This window comes from Apis cerana, linkage group LG1 (assembly GCF_029169275.1).
Source record: "Apis cerana isolate GH-2021 linkage group LG1, AcerK_1.0, whole genome shotgun sequence".
Taxonomy (NCBI): Eukaryota; Metazoa; Arthropoda; class Insecta; order Hymenoptera; family Apidae; genus Apis; species Apis cerana.
In genome coordinates, this window is record NC_083852.1 from 4909075 (window position 1) to 4928496 (window position 19422).

Here is a 19422-nt window from a genome sequence, read left to right on the forward strand (position 1 = left end):
GTTTAGATGAGATTGAATTGTTCGAATAACAATTGTAAAATGTTTAAATATGAAAACATAATATTCATTTTGATTTTTAATACAACTATTATATTATTACTTATTTTATTTTTATTTTTTGTACTTTATGTTTATAATTTAATATTTTATTGTCTATATGTTTTTACATATATGATTATAATTTTAATTGTGTAATTAAAATTTAATTTAATGTTTTTTTTACATTAATAACTAAAAACTAATAAAATTAAAAAATTTTAAAAGTTTCAGAAAATTACTTTCAAATGTTATTTGTGTTTTAAAATATTGTAATTATATATATATACATATTTATATATTTATAATAAATATATTTATTTATATATTTCAAATATCTAAATTGGTTATATTCTATCGTGTATGACATTAGAAAGTTAATAAATTCGTATTACGTTAGATAAGAATTATATGATCATCAATTCAAAAATTAATGTTATTTAAATTAAAAATGAAAAAAATATATAAAAATATTTATATTTCAAATATTTTTTTATTTGAAAAATTAAGAATTTATTATTTAATTTATTATTTTTATATTAATAAAAATAAATTTATTTTTTATATTTCTTTTTTTCATTATTATCGAACGGATGTATAAAGAAAAAATTTATTTCAATATTTTTTAGCAGGATTCTATTTTCATTTTCATTTTATAAATTCACTAATCAATTATTAATAATGTAACGATTCAATTATATAATAGTTCTAATATAGATAAAATAGCTACTTAATTATGAAAAAAATATATTAAAATTATACTGAATGTATTTCATAATTTTAAGCAATCGAAAATATCTGAAAAAATTTCATTATAAAATACAATATTTGTATCATACTACTAGAAAATATAATAAAATTTTATTGAAAGATAAGACGATTTCAAATGTATTGAGTTTATCATTACTAAATTTTCGAATAACGGAAGTTAAATAAACTGATTATTCGTTAATATCTTTTTAAAATTAAAATATATTTTATATTCTATAATATTGTATTATTATTTGTATATATTTATAGAAATAGAGAAAAAAAGGATTCAAATTAACAATATTATCTTATTATATGAATATTATATGAATATTTGCAAATTGCTCGAGTTTTCGATTGGTATTACGTATTACATCCGCTTGCGCAAGTCATTAGTTTCGTCGCCATCATAGCGACGAGATCGCGACCGCTTTTGGCCGTTGTGCCAGGAATTGGGATAATCGTCGTTTACGGCGAAAAAACGAAGCAGAGCTTTTGCTCTGTTACACCCGTGTTTGTGGTCAAGCTAATATCGTTACATCGGCCGTGAATTATCGGCATCTCGAGGATTTTTTCTTCACCTTTGACGATAACGAAACATGGCTTATTGAAGAAGATGAAGGGCCTGCAGAAATACACTATTTCTCCATACGGAGGAAACCGTAGCCTCAATCACTCTGGAATTCAGCACGAATACATTCGTGCCAGAAATGGAAAAAAATACAAAATTTCCGCAATCCTCTGCAAAGGGGGTTCCTGCTGATTCTAAAAAAACTCAAGGTGCGTCGTCCCAATGTCGATAACGACGTCATCATTTCGCTAACGTCTTACATGTATACTTAATACAAAAAAAAAATAACTTATACATCTTATGACCTTAACTTTTTCAAATTAATATATAGAATAATAATATATAGAATACTTTAGTTTAAAAATTTCTTAAAAATATTGTAAAAAGAATTAATTAATTTATATTATTTATTATTTAAAAATTAATTTATTTATTTAAAAAATAATAAGTTTATTGTTTAATTAAAACAGCTTATTGTTTAATTTAATGAAGTATTTTATATATAATATTTTATTTTATTTTATATAAATTGAATATAAAATTTTTTTTATTACTTAATAAACTAGGACACAAATTAAAATAATAAATATATTTATTTAAATATTATTTATGTATATTTCTTTAAAAAACTTTAAAAATAATAAATTTTTATTTTTGCAGATGTTACAAACAAATCTTTTCCAAGAAACTCACGTCGACGTGAACCAGCAGGTGCTAACAGTTTCTCAAAATTTGAACAATCAAAGAAGTGCAATGTACAGAAAACAAAAAATTTTGATAAGAGACCAAAACCTAAAGGACAATATCATGGCAGTTCAAAGGAGGATACCAAGGTTTATTTCAATTATATGAAATAATATTTAATTTATATATATAATTATATAATAAGATAATAATATAATAATATAATAATGTAATAATATAATAAATATAATAATATATAATAAATATAAGATTATATTTAAATTCAACATTTTAATTTTTAGGTAGTGCAAACAGAATTAGCTGAGCCTGGCTCAGTAGTGGTCCAAGGAAGTAAAAAGCAGAATTTGAATCATCTGCTGAATTTTCATTATGAACCACGTGAAATGCAAAGTGGTTCAGGTGCATGGAATCATGGAAAATCAATGAAGGGTTTTTCTAGAAACAGTAATAGATGGCTTCCACCAGTACAGCGGCATAAATACAACAAAGAACAATTTTTACAAGCCAGGTAAACTATAATATTAATAAGAATGTGAAATAAATAATATAAGTAAAAATAATATGAATTTAATAATAATAAATTTTACTATTTACTATTTACTATTTTATTAATTTATTATTTTATAGCTGCCAATTTGTTGTAAGTGCCAATGGGAATTACACATTATATCTAAGTGATCCTGATATACTAGTTGATTGGAGATGGGTAGAACAAATTGTAAATTATATTATATATCATATTTAATATTTTAAACAATTTTTTAAATTTTATTTTAGAATACAAATAATAATAATTGTAAATATTCTGTTTAGAAACTTCATAGTTCTGAAAGCTTGTCATGCCCAATATGTTTATGTTCACCTGTTGCTGGAAAAATGACACGTTGTGGTCATGTTTATTGTTGGCCTTGTATCCTTCATTATTTATCACTTTCTGATAAATCTTGGCGTAAATGTCCTATTTGTTATGAATCTATCCAAAAATCTGATTTAAAAAGGTAATTTATTTGAATGCAAATAACATTAAAAAATAAAATTTTTTTAAGATTTTAATGAATTTTTTATTTTTTTATTTTTTTCTGTTTCAGTGTTAATGAAGTCACTCAAAGTACATTAAATTTAGGAGATACTATTACTTTACGTTTGATGCGTCGTGAAAAAGGATCTCTGCTTGCGGTGCCTGTTGGATCTATAATCCAAAATCCAACAAACTTTTTCCCTGTTTCAGAGATTATTAGCAATCAAGTGTATTCAAAACTTCTTATTGCAAATACAAAAGATGTAAGTTTCTGAAATTTAAACTAAAAATTTAAACAAAAATTAAACTATAAATTTAATTATGATTCATATCATAAATTATAATTCAGGTGAAGAATATCATTGAATCAGAGCGTATTCAATTGCAATTAGAACTATCTGATAATCCTGATTCTCCAGAAAATTGTTATATTGAACAGGCACTTGAAGAACTTTCAAAAAGAGAAGAGGAATTGTTACAAAAAGTGAAATTAATTAAACTTTTTCTAATCTAAGGCAGTATAAACAATTATTTGTAGATAAAATTCTTCCTTTATAAAATATACTTTTCTTTTTATAGGTAAAATCAGAAACCATTTTCACAAATGAAATACAAACAGGAAATATTAACATTGACAATAGTTTATCTCAAGATAATGAAGAAACAAATACTATAATAAAAAGGGATGTAAAAAACGTAGATGAAGAAATATTAAAATCTACGGAAAATTCACTTATCGGCGCTCAATCAACCTCGGGCATAACAAAATTCTTTTATTTCTATCAAGGTTCTTATTTTTTCTTTAATTTTCTTTAATTTATTTTATTTAATATATTTAATTTATTTTTTATTTAATATACTTATTAAAAAATATTAATTTTTAGCGGAAGATGGACAACATTTATATCTTCACGCAATGAACGTCAAGATGTTAGAAATGCAATATGGTAATCTTGAAAATTCTCCACATATTATAACGGGAAAACTCTTAGAAAAAGAAGGAGGAAGTCTTACAGAAGATCTAAGGCGTAGATTAAGATATTTATGTCATCTGCCATTGACTTGCCAATTTGAGGTAGCCGAAATTGAATTAAAACCGCCTATTGTATCAGAAGAAGTTTTATTTTCATTTCGAGGTAATTTTATAATTAGATCTATACTTTATTTCCATTTTATGGATATTTTAATGTTATAAATGATTTTATAGATCAATTAGCATTAAGACACAAACGTAGACAACAACGAGAACGTGAAGAAAGAAAAAGAGAAAAAAAGATTACTGAAGAAGAAAATAAACGTATGGGAAGATATCCAACACCTATTGTACACATTGATTCACAGCGACATTTTCCTCAATGGCAACCAGAATTATTATTTTCCGAGTACGAAGTTTCCATTGTTTCATTATTAAATAAAAATAATCAGTAACAAATATTGATTAATTAAAGATTAAAAAAGAATATTTATTAATAATATGTTAGCATATATTATTATAAAAAATTGAAATTAGTTTCAAAATATATAGAAAAATCTAAGCAAATATATATTTGTAGAGAAAATGTTCCATCACCACCAGAATCAACGACGACTTCAAGTGTAGCTAGTAGTCCATCTTTAAGCACTTTTGATGAAATTGTTACATCCAAACAAACTGACATCCCTCAGGAATCGGGACCATCATTTGCGGAAATGTTACGAAATACCGGCACTCGTTTAAAATCAGAAACAGTATGGCCATCAATTAACTCCAATCATGGGAAACCATATTCTAGTACGACTATTCAATCATCCTCGAAAAACACCGAAGAAGAAGATTATGTCTCAGTACCATCATACAGTCAAAGTTTTGGCGATGCCATAGCAGCCGCTTTAGAACAAACAAAATTAGGTAAGTAATTTTATTAAATTTAACTTTATTAAAATATTTAAGTATTTTAGGAATATATTAATCTAAGAATATATTATCTATAATAAAATGCAGAATTGAAAGTTTATAGCATTAATGATTTATTTATGATAATTATTTTATTTTTCAGAAAAAAAAAAAAATGGAGGTGGAAAGAAAAAGAAAAAAGGAAAATCAACCATATTGTTTGCAACTACTGGCACATAAATCTTAATTTTTTTCATACTAATTCTCGCACTCTATGTTATTTTTTAATTTTGCAATTGAGTTATTTTACTATCATGTGTTATATTTCAGATTAATTTGGATATACATTAGAAAATTTGTAAAGTTCTAGTACAAATCATAACATGTAATGATATATTATCTATTATTGATTTTTATCGGTGTATTATCAAATTAAACAAATGTTTTCTGTAGCATCATACAAATTTGAGTCTGTTATGCAAATAAAATTTAATTTCATGAAAATTAAAATAAATATATAAATTTATTAAATACATATACCTTCTAAAATAATTTTTTTTATAATATTTATATATATTATACAAAAGTTTTATTGTATATTGAACAATTTTGAACACAATATATTCGATCTAAAATTATTATATTTAACATAACTTTTTCTATCAAGTTCAACTAACTAATTTTAAGCGAAGAAATGTTTTTTCTTTATTTTTAATTTCATATCAAATCAATTATTTTCAAATCACATTTTATATCAAAATTGAATTAAATTGAATAATTTTTTTCACCATTTATTAAACAAGAATGAATAATTTTTTCATTATACGTTCTTGTTTGTTTCATTTAAATGTACCAATATAGATCCACGATTGTTTTTTTGTTCTATTATATAATTTTATAAATTTTATAGTACATTTTAAATATTATAATCTAGAATTTATTGCGCATTAAATATATTAATATATTTAAATATAATAATTGGATACTTTTTCTTTTAATAATTCAAAATTGATAGATAAAACAATTGATTAAATATATTTAATAAATTTGATGGAAATTGAAATTTAATAAGGAAGGTAAGAAAATAAATTTAAAAAAAATTGTATTTCAGGGATTGTTTTATATTTTCATAGTTTTTTGAACATAGAAAACCAACAACTGATCTTTTTTTATCCACATTTTCAAAATATAAGTACAATAGGTTTTTTTTACGTTTATTGTAATCTGTAGGAAATTACTAATGAAATAAATTATTTGTCTAGTTTTACAGTAGAACAAAATAAATAAATCAGAAGTGATTTTTACAATGATATAAAAAAAATTATAAAACCTAGATAAATTATATATTTAGGAACGAAAGACCGAAGCTGTCTAATTCTATGTTCTTGAAGTTGTTATCCTTTGCATCGGAGTAAATCATGGAGAGGGCAGTGGCAAGCGAGTAATCGATTTAATCGACTTCTTCGATGGTAGGTCCAGATGCACCACCACCAGGAGCACCGCCACCAGCTCCTGGGAAGCCACCAGGCATTCCACCAGGCATTCCACCAGGCATCCCACCAGTACCCTGATACAATTTTGTGACAATAGGATTGCATATAGCTTCTAATTCTTTCTGTTTATGTTCATATTCTTCTTTATCAGCTAATTGGTTAGCATCGAGCCATTTAATGATATCGTTGCATTTATCCAGTACAACTTGTTTGTCACTGGCGCTGATTTTATCTTTCAACTTCTCGTCTTCCACTGTACTCTTCATGTTGAAGCAGTAAGACTCAAGACCATTCTTAGCAGCGATAGTTTCTTTTTGTTTTTCGTCTTCGCTACGATATTTCTCAGCTTCGTTGACCATTCTTTCGATATCTTCTTTGCTGAGACGGCCTTTATCGTTAGTAATAGTGATTTTGTTCTCTTTACCAGTAGATTTATCAACTGCAGAGACATTAAGAATACCATTGGCATCGATATCAAAGGTGACTTCAATTTGAGGAACTCCTCGAGGAGCTGGAGGAATGCCACTGAGCTCAAATTTACCTAACAGATTGTTATCTTTCGTCATAGCACGTTCTCCTTCATAGACTTGAATCAATACTCCTGGTTGATTATCAGCATATGTAGTGAAGGTTTGAGTTTGCTTTGTTGGAATGGTAGTATTTCTCTTAATAAGAGCAGTCATAACACCACCAGCAGTTTCAATACCAAGAGATAGAGGTGTTACATCAAGAAGCAATAGATCTTGTACTTCTTCAGATTTGTCACCATGAAGAATGGCAGCTTGCACAGCAGCTCCATATGCCACAGCCTCATCAGGATTGATAGATTTATTCAATTCCTTTCCATTGAAGAAGTCCTGCAGAAGTTTTTGAATCTTAGGAATTCGCGTGGATCCACCAACCAAAACGATATCGTGAATCTGAGCTTTATCCATTTTAGCATCGCGTAATGATTTTTCTACTGGCTCGAGTGTTCCTCTGAAGAGATCAGCACAGAGTTCTTCAAATCGAGCTCTGGTGATCGATGTATAAAAATCGATTCCCTCATAGAGCGAATCAATTTCAATGCTAGCTTGAGTAGACGAAGACAGGGTGCGTTTCGCACGCTCACAAGCTGTTCTCAAACGACGAAGAGCGCGTTTATTTGCAGTTAAATCTTTTTTATATTTGCGTTTGAATTCTTGTACAAAGTGATTGACCATACGGTTATCAAAATCTTCGCCGCCAAGATGGGTATCTCCTGCTGTTGACTTGACCTCGAAAATGCCATCTTCAATGGTTAGAATTGAAACATCAAAGGTGCCACCACCAAGATCAAAAATAAGGACGTTGCGTTCGCTGGTAGTTTTTTTATCCAAGCCATAAGCAATGGCAGCAGCGGTGGGCTCGTTGATAATACGTAAAACGTTTAAGCCCGAGATGGTACCAGCGTCCTTAGTTGCCTGACGCTGCGAGTCGTTGAAGTAAGCAGGTACAGTGATCACGGCATTACTGACAGTTTTTCCCAAATATGCTTCAGCTGTTTCCTTCATCTTTACCAGGACCATTGAACTCACTTCTTCGGGGAAGAAAGTCTTCGCCTCTCCTTTGTAATATACTTGAATTTTAGGCTTGCCACCATCATTTACAACAGTAAAGGGCCAATGCTTCATATCAGCCTGAACAGTAGGATCTTCAAAACGACGACCAATAAGGCGTTTGGCATCTAAAAAACAAATATAATGAAATAAATTTATCATTAAACTTTTAGTTAAATTATATAATATATTTAAGATATTTTTGATTCGTAATTTTATGTGAAATATTCAAATTTAAAAATTTGAGAAATAGATAATATGTTCTTATTGATAAAATGTTCACCTACATATTTTAATAATTATTTCATATAATTTGCTATATACAAACGTAATCGATATGAATCGATTTTCTGATCGTCTATAAATATGATATATCAAGTTAAATAATTTTTGTAATTATGTAATACTAAAAATATGAATACTAATTTTCATTTTTCGTACAATTTGAAATAGATTCCAAATAATAAAAAAATTCAGTTTTTTTAAATCATTTTTGCATTCAATGCATTCAATACATTAAATTAATCCACATATTAAAACATTATAATGATATTAAATAATTATAATATATTAAATATATAATAATATTATATTAGATATATATATATAATACATCTTATATAATTTTTTATTATATTTCCTTTAAAATATGAAAAATATTTACAAAAAAAATTTTTTAAAGAAAATAAAAAATTTTTGAAAAATGTATATCATATTAATTTTTTTTAAAAGTGAGATTTATTTTTCACTTATTTTAATGTTTTTTTAATAAATTTAAGATATTTAATATTTGTTATTTTTTATATTAAGCATTATTTATAATTTTTATGAAATAAAAGAATCTTTTATAGATTATCTTTTTATATATTATGTATATTTTGAAATGTTATTGTAATCAATATAATATATATTTTTGATTTCTAATAAAGGAGAGTTTTTTTAAAATGAACGATAGCATATATTTAATATAGTATCTTTTAGATATTATGATAGAAATTTTTATAATTGCGCTTGTGTGCACTATACATTGCTGATAAGTTGATATTAAGAAAAAATATAAGATCTAATGAAATAAGTCAACCTACACAAATATATAGTTGAGTCATATATTTTTATAACTTATAATTGGCTGAATTCATCTTTCTACTACTAATAATATATATCAACTAATAATATATATATATATATATAGCAACTTATAATAGATAATAAATACTACACAACATATTTCTAATATACATATTATTGATCTCATCATTTATGTATTCAGAAAATTTTCACTATTTACAAAATTATAAATTCATTTTGAAACATTTTTTTAAAATATTAATTCATAAAAGATGATTAAAATACATGAAAAAAATCAATCAAAATAATTTAGAAATTATATTTTTAGAAAACTAAACATTAATAATGTAATTTTAATTCAAAACAATACTTATTACAAACTTTTTTGTTAAATTATTATTATAAAATTAAAGAAATCAAGCAACTATTTTAAAAACATCTATAATACAAATTTTTATGTCAACTTTGTAAAACTTTTATTGTAAATTATTAGATCATAGTAATAATAATAATAATAATCACAATCATTAATCTAAGATTTCAAAACAAATTTATTTTTGTAATTACTTTAAATTTAAATTTAAAATTATTTTATAAAAAAAATTGTTTAAATTTTATTGAATAATAAAAATTTTATAAAGATATCAATAAAAATATAAATTATCAATAAAAAAAATTTTAATTTAATTTCTAATTATAAATTTATTACTACTAATTATATATTAATAAAAAATATAAAATATAAATTTTTAATACTACAAAAAGATCGAGCAAATTCATAGAAAGTATGATAATTCAATGTAAATAAAAAAATACTTTGAGAATAATATATTTACCGAAAATGGTGTTGTTGGGGTTCATGGCAACTTGATTCTTGGCAGCATCGCCGATTAATCGTTCAGTTTCCGTAAATGCAACATAGCTAGGTGTTGTACGATTTCCTTGATCATTAGCGATGATTTCTACTTTTCCATGCTGGAATACGCCAACACAGGAATAAGTAGTGCCAAGATCAATACCAACTGCAGGTGCTTTAGCCATCTTTGCTTTTCTGTAAAAATATGAAATAAAAATTTAATTTGTAAAAAAAAAAATTCGAGATTATTTCCAATATGAATGTTGTATCAAATATTACAGATGTCAAACAAAGGTAATGGGAACACACCTTTCTTCTTTGTTCGCTTGGTAAAAATTCGCTTTGTAAAAATCGCTTCGTAGGACAGAGAAGAAGTTCTTCGATTGACGATTCGCAACGTGAGTGAAGAGCCCGTATCCGGCTCTCTGTATATATTACCTTCCCAGAGGACGCTTCTGGAATGTTCTTCTTACTCTAGTACATTCTATCAACCAATCAGAAACTAGTTTCTGTTAGACTTCAATGATTACTGGATACACGCCACGAACTACGTGTATCAATAGTGGTATTTTATTTGGTTATCGATCGATCCAAAGGTATTTCATATATAGAAATATTTAAAAATCTCATTCTTTGATAAAAAATATTTTAAATTTTTAAAATTATTTTTTATATTAGTGATATTCAAATAAAATAATTTTTTATGTAATTTTTGACTGGAACAATAAATAATACAGAAATGGATCATAAAGAACGTTAAAAAAAATCTAGTTACTACTTAATTCTAGAAGGTGTGTAGTTACATATACACATGTATACATATATAAAATTTATATCTATGCTTGGCTATAAATCGCACGTTTTCAAGGTCTCATAATTCCTGTAACATCTATAACCTTTATAATACACGTGTTCAATTTTTAATGATGTAATTCTTAATATAAGTAAAATAATTATTTTTTTACATACTATCATTAAAAAATCGACATTTTTTTTTATAACAGTAAATTTAATAGTAAATATATAAAATAATGCTTGACATAAAAGTAATATCAATGAATCATAACAATATATCATGGACATAATAATGAAATGTCCTATAAAGATTTTATATGATTCATAAAAAAGAAAAAATATATAGAAATATTTTAATAATTTTTAAATACATATATAAAATATTTAAATCGAAATAAATCAAAATTTTCATTATTTATTGATATTTAAATAGAAATATATTATCAAATTTTACTTAAAATAGCATAGAATTAAAAACAGAAAAAATTTATTTATATAAAATTTTCTATCTTTTATTATGCAATAAAATTTATAAATTTTTTTGAAATTTATATGCGTATATAAAGAACATGACATGTATATTTTGCGTCAATTGTGACGTATGTATACATGACTTACATGTGTACATATATGTATATATAACACTTTAATACAAAGATTAATTAAAAATTATATATTAAAAAAGTTTAAAAAAATAAAAGTAATAAAATAAATGTAAAAAAAATTGTTTTTATTGAATACTTTAATTTATTTACGAAAAACATATCAAAAAATTAATATATAAAATTTTATTTTATAGAAAATATATATTAAGAAAGTTATATTATAAAATATTTTATAATATAATATAAGCATTTGATTTTTTTATAAGAAATTTAATTTCATTTAATAATAAAAATATAAAATTATCTAAAAAGATCATATGTAAAATTTATTTATCAATATTAATTATATTGAAATGTATTTAATCACAATATTGTGATAAAAATGATATTTATGAGTTCTAATTTATCAAGATATTGTATAAATTCATTGAATATTATTAAAATTTCTTTTGGCAAGTACAATCTATGCGACAAAGCACAGTATACAAAATCGATGATCATAAGCATTGCAGTAGTGTTCGCCTGTTCCGTAGAAACTTCCAGTATATTCTTGCGTAGTTATGCCATATCCGTTCAATACGCTGTTAATACTACGCGAGTGTGTTCAAGATATTTCTACGTATATTTTATTATTTATTAAAGGCAATTTTAAAATATTATACTTTTGTTGTACATTTTATATCGAAAAAATATATATTTGAAAGATTTTGAACATTTGAACGTTTGAATGTTTATATGATGAATTTGAATTTTATTTAAAATATAATTTTATTTCTTGTTAATCAAAAACCTCATTTTCTTTGTTATATTATTTTATATTTTATTTTCTAAAATAATTGTTAAATTATAATAAATAAAATTATATTGACGAAATTAGTAAAATAGTATATCATCATATTAATATCATATTATTTACCATTTTAACTAAGATTTGATTTATAAAAGTTTATCTTATTTTGTTTTTAAGATTCATAATGAAATTATCAAATAATATATACCAGTACATTGTACAAAAATGAATTCATTTTTATTATTCATCTCATAATTAATATTAATTTTTCCAAAAATTTCTAATTTATATTATAACCACTATAAGACTTATTTGCAAAAAAAAGCTTCCTCTGACAAACGATAATATTGTTTTTTTAAACAATATCAAGAGGATTTTTATATATATTTATATGGATATAATAATCAATAAATTTTATTGATATTTACTAAGTACTAAATAAGTACTAAATATATTGATAAGTACTAAATATATTGATAGAAAAAAAACTTTAAAATTTATAAATTTTATCTTTTACTTAAAAATATTATTTAAAAAATATTGCATAGAACAATATATTTAAAACTCTTTTAAATATCACAGAAAATATTAAAATATGAAAATATCAAATAAATAATTTCAGAAAATGAATACAAATTAAAAAAAATTGCAGTCTAAAAAAAATGATTTGATTTAAGAAATTAAAAAATTGCATTTAAAAATTTTTTATTTTAATATAATTATTTCAATATAAAAAAATTAGTTATATTTTGTTACATATATATATATATATATATATATATATACATGTATATAATTACATGTACATATACATAATATGTATATAATTAAAACTATTTATTATTAATAAAAAATATTAATTTAAAAAAAATTTAAATTTTAAATATGCATTTGATTAGAAATTAAATAAATAATAAAAATGTTATAAGAATATAAGATAATAAATCTGTATAATATATTCAATTTTATTTTACTAAATGTGAATTAAATTTTGTTATATTAATTATTTTATTATAAATTATTATAATTTAATATTTGTGATATATATTTTTTATATTAAATATATATAAATATGAAATATTGAATTTTATTAATAAATTTATCATTAAAGGTAGTTTTACATGTATACCGGCTACGTAATACTAACGTGATTGTTTGATAATACATAATTCGTGATTCAAGACTATGATATTTATTAACAAAACAAAAGATAGGATATAATATTTTGATATTATTTTATATAAAATTTAATTTAATTGAATGAATTTGAAATTTCTTCATATGTAACATCAATATGTTGTTAATTTTGAATATCTTTTCATTTTAAATATAACCTCCTTTGCCGGTTACAAAAAATTGTAGTAAGTTATGATTATATTGTTATATCAAAACAGTTGAACATTAATATATAATAAAAAGTATGACTGCGAGATGGGAAATATACTTTTTGACAATATCAATGTTATTGTTTACTGTTTGTGTACAAAGTTTGCAAAGTTTAGAAGTAATATATGCAATAAATGCTGGTGGAGATACACATACTGACAGTTATGGAATTCGTTATACTAGAGATCCTTTAATGAATAAAGTTGGAACTGCATCTGACTATGGCAAGCAGTTAATTATTGGTCGAGTAAATACTATTGACCAAATTTTGTATCAAACTGAACGTTATCATCATAGCACATTTGGATATGATATTCCAATAAATGAAGATGGAGATTATGTTATGATATTAAAATTTTGTGAAGTTTATTTTAATTCTCCTAATATGAAGGTAATGTTTAATAAAAAACATTTAAATTTTATCTTTATAGTTATATTGTAATGCTTGTTGAATATGATTTTAAATGATTATATTTTTTAGGTATTTGATGTTGTATTAAATGGAGATCATACTGTTGTTACTGATTTAGATATCTTTGAAAGAGTTGGACGTGGTATAGCACATGATGAATATATATCATTTAAAGTTCAGGCTGGAAAGTTAATATATAATGATGAAGAGTCTGATATATTAGCTGGAAAAATTAGAGTTGAATTTATAAAAGTAATATACTCATAATATTTGATATAATTTATAATATTTGACTCATTTTATATAATTTAATTGAAATATTAATTTTAATTAATTAATTGTAGGGTTATAGAGATAATCCAAAGATAAATGCTATTGCAGTGGTGAAAGGAAATATAGAAGGTATTGTTTGAATTCTTGTAATATTTGTAAACTTTTAAATAAATATAACAATTATTTTTTAATATTTTTGTAGATATACCACAATTGGGCCCAATTCCTCAAGAACCAGAAGAATATCATAATATACAAGAAGATGAGGAAGAATCTACAGTTCGTAGTCGACATACAAGTGGTCCTAGAACTCCAGATCCTTATTCAATCGATGATTCTTCAGTAATGTTACCAGTCTTTGTAGCTCTTGGGGCATTTATTCCTTTATTATTTTGCCTATGTAAATTATAGGTGGTAAAATTTTGCACATAAATGCCTTGTACTTAAAAATATAATTTAATCAGCTTAGGTAAGTTTAGAGCGTGGAAATTTGCCTATGTTGATTATGTAAATAGTGGAAATATTTTTGATTTTAAACTGTCATTATTTATTATTAAAAATGTTTATAATTAATTTAATCAAATGAACATATCTATATATGGTTTTGTACAATAAATAATTTAAATTAGGAACGAAATTAAAGATATAGAAAAGGTGAAAAGTTGTGTAATCATGTGACTTTTAATAATGTGTTCACTCATGATTTATTTAATTTTTATTATTAGATATGAAATAATTATTTGCACAAAAGTTTACACATCACCTTTTCTTTCATTATTTGATTTTGAATATACTACAAAGAAATTTATATTTATAATTATAATATATATTTATTAATTTTAGAGAAATTAAAATATAATTTAGAATATGTCTGCTAATTTTGATTATCAGAAATTTTGATTTTCAGAAATAATGGAAGAAATTAAGGGGAAATAATATGTAAAGACATACAGTACAATAAATCTAAGTACTTTATTTTAGTAAATGCACATAAAATATTATAAATGAAATTTATGATTAATTTATTGTAGAAAATTAATGAAATTATTATTTTAATTATGTTTCGGATATCATTTATGTAAGAAATTTAATATACTTTTATACACTTTGTTAAAAATGAAAATGAATCCAACAGTCCATAAAATACCAAAGTATTTGAATTTTTTGCAAATCAGAAAAAATAAAGCTGTTACTATTATTCAACAGAGTTATTTTTTTCTAATATATATTTTTATAGTCTGCTATACTTTTTTGTTTAATTTTTATTTATAATTCATCTCTTTTTTATTTTATATAATAATTTATATACATCAATTTAATTATTCTTTCTTCCTATTTCTTTCTATTATCATAAATGACAATAAATATTATTATTTATATAATATTTATTATTATGTTATTATATTATTTATTGTATACTATGTTATAGAAATAAGAAAAGGATAAAAATAAACATTTTTTTTTTAAAGAAAAATACTATTTCTAGAATGCCATAAATAAAAATTATAAAGAATTATAAAGAAAGAACAAAAAATACTAGGAGAAAAATAGATATAAAGTAATTAACTGTTAGCACCATCTCTTGACGAAAGACATAAGAAGATATGAAATAACAATTGAAATTCGGCAACATCTCTCGAATGTTCTATTTTATCTTATTTTGAAAGATTCTTAAAGATTTGTTGATTAAAAGATAGCATTAATAGTTAATTCTTATCCTATATTCTTATCTCTATATCTCCAATTATTTTCTATTTTTTATTATGAGTTTCATTTGCACCAATCTGAAGATGGCGTTGAAGTTCAAATTTTTATTCTATCTGTATCCTTGTTCTATTATTTACTTTCCTTGTCTATATTTATTCTATAAAATTTATGCACTTTAGAAATAATTTCGATATCTAATAAACTTTACATTTTCTTTGTTTAGTTTATTGATTTAAAATTTCAATAGAATCTATTCTATCTAATTTTTATATTGTAATATATACATTTTATATGTTAATTTATTTTCATATATATTATACACATTTTAATGTGAATATGAGACTATTTTAACTAAAAGTCTTCGGACTCATTTATATAAAAATGCATTGATGATAGGACAATATTCTCTATCTAGTCTATGGTAAAATTTTGCAAATATATCTTATATCTTCTTTGTAATTACTATTTTATATATTGTCTATGTTCATATATAAAACGAAATTTGTGAAAGTGTCATAAGAAATCAGTATTATCGCAAATCCACCTCAGGATGCGGTTGATGATCGATCGTATGATTTGCACCGATGAACAGAAGAAAGCACTTACAACAAGTTCAATTGACTGTCGAGTACTGCGAAAGGTAGTACGTACATATGTGTACGTACAACTGGCCTGTTCTTAATGGGAATAAGCTCATTCATCCTATATGAAACGGAAGATCACGTGACCTCTGATCGTCTAGGCCTTTGATGTATGGTCATCACTGGCAATTAACTGTCAATTCAAGGCCGTGCTTATGCATTCGAAACCCCGAGCCCTAAGTCTCGAGTGGCAATCATCCCTCGGAAAAAAGAATCTAAAGTGCGACCTTGTATTTTTATTCGAGATATATTTGAGTGATCCTAATTTTTTTTTTTAATTTGTTGAATTAGTCATTCATTATTTGTTTAAAAAAATTCTTATTAATTTATTAAAATGTTTGACAATTTTCTCTTGATATTATTTTCAAAAATGTACAAATAAATATAAATAAATAAAATGATAAACGCATTAAAAATAAGTATTAAAAATTATAATGATAATGTATCAAAAAATCTTAACGATACGAACATTTTTAATTAATGATTGATATCGATTGGTAATGAGTACTTTAAAAACAAGAAATATTATTTTAAATGTATAAAAATTATATAACTTAATTTAAAATGCTTGAAAATTTTTAATGATATAAAAAAAATATTTAATAATATATATAATATATATAATATATTAATTATATAATTCATTTAATTTCTTTTTTACAAACATATTTATTAATTGTATTTATATGAAAATCAATCATAAAAAATATATTACTTCATCATAATGAATCATAAAGTGGATTGTAAAAAAAATAATTCATAATTATAAAAAAAAGTTGTTTTTAGAATATTATATTATAGGCTGACTAATACGATATATTTTTACATTAAATGATTTATTGATGAAAAAGATAAATTTGGTCTACAGCAAAGTTCAGAATGATAATTCAATAAAAGATAAAAAAAAAGTCGATTAAAATGATTAAGAGTATCAATATCAAAGTTTTTTTAATAATAAATCGAATTGTCATAAATAAATAAATTTAAGTTATAATTATAATTATAAATTATAATATATTTGTTATATCTTATAGAACAATTAATTGAAATATTTATATTTAATTCAAAACATTGTGAATATGTAACATAAAACATTTTGAAATCAATAGAAAAAAATTAATGTAAAACATTATTTATTCACTTAAGAAAAAAATATTTGATATATTATTACTTTTTAAAATTAAAAAATAAATTATACTCGATAATAATTTTAATAATGGATTTAATAAATAAAACTGATATTATTTGGCTATGACACTAGATTTACAAATATTAGAATTTTGACTTAATTGACTAACAACATATTTTGACTTATAATAATATTGTTTATCTTCAATTTTCATTTTCATATTGTAATATATCAAGATATTCGACATAATTTTACACTGCAAAATATTTTACTTATTTTTAAAAATATTAAAAAATATTTCAGATACAAATTTTCGAGTTTAGAAGAATATTATTTTATTAGGAGATGTCAAGAGCAATTTTTTTAATATTATATTTTTAATATTATATTTTACATAAAAATAAAAATTTTATTTATAAATTTTTATGAAATTTTATCTTTTTTTTACTTATCTTTTGCAATAATTATTACTTATCTCTTGCAGCAATTTTTTTTAATTTTAAATCAGTTTTTTCAACAATTTTTTTAATTAGAGAAATACTTATCTTTTACATATTTTTTTACAATAAAAGTCATTTTTTTTTAAATATTAAACTTTTTCCAATAATTTTTTAATTCTATAAAATTCAGAAATTCCATAATAATATGTAATTAAATTAAATTGCAAATACAATTTTCTCTTTTTTTAAAAACAATATAGATAATTATAAATTATAACAGGAAATAAAAAATTTATTTAAGCAATACATCCTCATTAATTTGATTTCTTCTTATAAATCTGTCTTCTCGCAATTCGGTATCATAATTCGTGTAACTACTTTAACTAGACAATTAATGTAGCATATTAGGAAATTGTATCAATGAATTGTGATTGCCGATTATTAGTGTCTACAAATGTGGATAGAGAAACTAGGAAGGCAATTGTTTCATTCATAACTCGAAGAAACTTGATCGAAATTAATCAGGTATATCAGTGTTTTTTCCAATAACATTTCATAAATGATTAATATTGATTTCAATGTTATCATTACGTAATTCAATAAAGATTCCGAAGCAGGAACTGGATTGTTTCGCTGAAACAAATAATAGAGTTCGATGGACAGTTTATTCCGGTCAGACTCAGAAGTGCAACAGAACTGTCTGTGATTTTAATAAAGCACGTACCAGATGCGAGTATTAGTGGACAGAATACGTATATGAATTCAAGTGGATGCCACTAGTTTAATCGTGAAATGTGGCCTGCGTTGTCGAGCTACATTCAACGTGGCCAGTACATTTTATTGGCTAGCTACGCCAATTCTAATGCAGTTCTTCTCGTAAAAATGTAGCGACGTATACGGTCTTTTATTCGACATACATTATTCCATTAGCTTATTCAGTTTTCTGTTAATGTAAATGATAGCTAGATTGGACAAGAGTTTTATTATGGTTTGAAGTTGTTGAAATGGCGCCTTAACTTTTATATCGTGTATGTAATAAAATAAACAAATATAAATAAAAATATAAAAATAAAGAATATAATTATATATTTCCAATTTTCTGTTAAGTAAATAAATAAATTAAAAATATCTTACATGGCTTACGGTTAATTTCGAAGTTATTGAAATGATATTGAACTTTAATTTTTACTTATATTATTATTGCACGTATAATAGAATAAATATAAAATTTAGAAATTGTATTGTAATTGTAAATTTAAAAATTATAATATTAAATATTATTTATTTCTAAACTTTA

The 19422-nt window shown here is 23.2% G+C and overlaps 3 protein-coding genes and 1 long non-coding RNA gene across 7 annotated transcripts; 3 read left to right on the forward strand and 1 right to left on the reverse strand.

The window, feature by feature from the left end:
* Positions 1 to 95: 95 nt before the first annotated feature.
* Positions 96 to 5467, forward strand: LOC107994911 (E3 ubiquitin-protein ligase RNF10). Its single transcript, XM_062079081.1, has 12 exons — positions 96 to 1566; positions 2018 to 2190; positions 2344 to 2570; positions 2690 to 2780; positions 2876 to 3060; positions 3151 to 3343; positions 3430 to 3564; positions 3660 to 3867; positions 3965 to 4216; positions 4288 to 4462; positions 4634 to 4968; positions 5117 to 5467. The coding sequence occupies exons 1-12, from the start codon at positions 1497 to 1499 to the stop codon at positions 5191 to 5193; spliced, it is 2121 nt and encodes a 706-aa protein (XP_061935065.1). The 5' UTR covers positions 96 to 1496; the 3' UTR covers positions 5194 to 5467.
* A 586-nt stretch (positions 5468 to 6053) lies between these two features.
* Positions 6054 to 10415, reverse strand: LOC107994859 (heat shock 70 kDa protein cognate 4). Its single transcript, XM_017051963.3, has 3 exons — positions 10257 to 10415; positions 9928 to 10142; positions 6054 to 8151 (listed from the first exon to the last, which is right to left on the reverse strand). Exons 2-3 carry the CDS (start codon positions 10130 to 10132, stop codon positions 6404 to 6406), a joined length of 1953 nt encoding a protein of 650 aa, XP_016907452.1. The 5' UTR covers positions 10133 to 10142; positions 10257 to 10415; the 3' UTR covers positions 6054 to 6403.
* Positions 10416 to 11844: 1429 nt separating this feature from the next.
* Positions 11845 to 15411, forward strand: LOC107994860 (malectin). Of its 3 annotated transcripts, none has more exons than XR_009831074.1 (6): positions 11845 to 11989; positions 13532 to 13914; positions 14005 to 14187; positions 14280 to 14337; positions 14411 to 14677; positions 15116 to 15411. XR_009831074.1 is itself a non-coding variant. In XM_017051966.3 (5 exons), exons 2-5 carry the CDS (start codon positions 13558 to 13560, stop codon positions 14617 to 14619), a joined length of 807 nt encoding a protein of 268 aa, XP_016907455.1. In that variant the 5' UTR covers positions 11846 to 11989; positions 13532 to 13557; the 3' UTR covers positions 14620 to 15411. The 3 variants fall into 3 exon arrangements, 1 of the variants encoding a protein (XP_016907455.1); XR_003696955.2 differs by having other exon boundaries at positions 11897 to 11989; positions 13249 to 13914; XM_017051966.3 differs by having other exon boundaries at positions 11846 to 11989; positions 14411 to 15411.
* A 2734-nt stretch (positions 15412 to 18145) lies between these two features.
* LOC133665647 (uncharacterized) lies at positions 18146 to 19422 on the forward strand. Of its 2 annotated transcripts, none has more exons than XR_009828777.1 (2): positions 18146 to 18650; positions 18731 to 19422. It is a non-coding gene; the product is annotated as an uncharacterized LOC133665647 (long non-coding RNA). The 2 variants fall into 2 exon arrangements; XR_009828776.1 differs by having other exon boundaries at positions 18743 to 19422.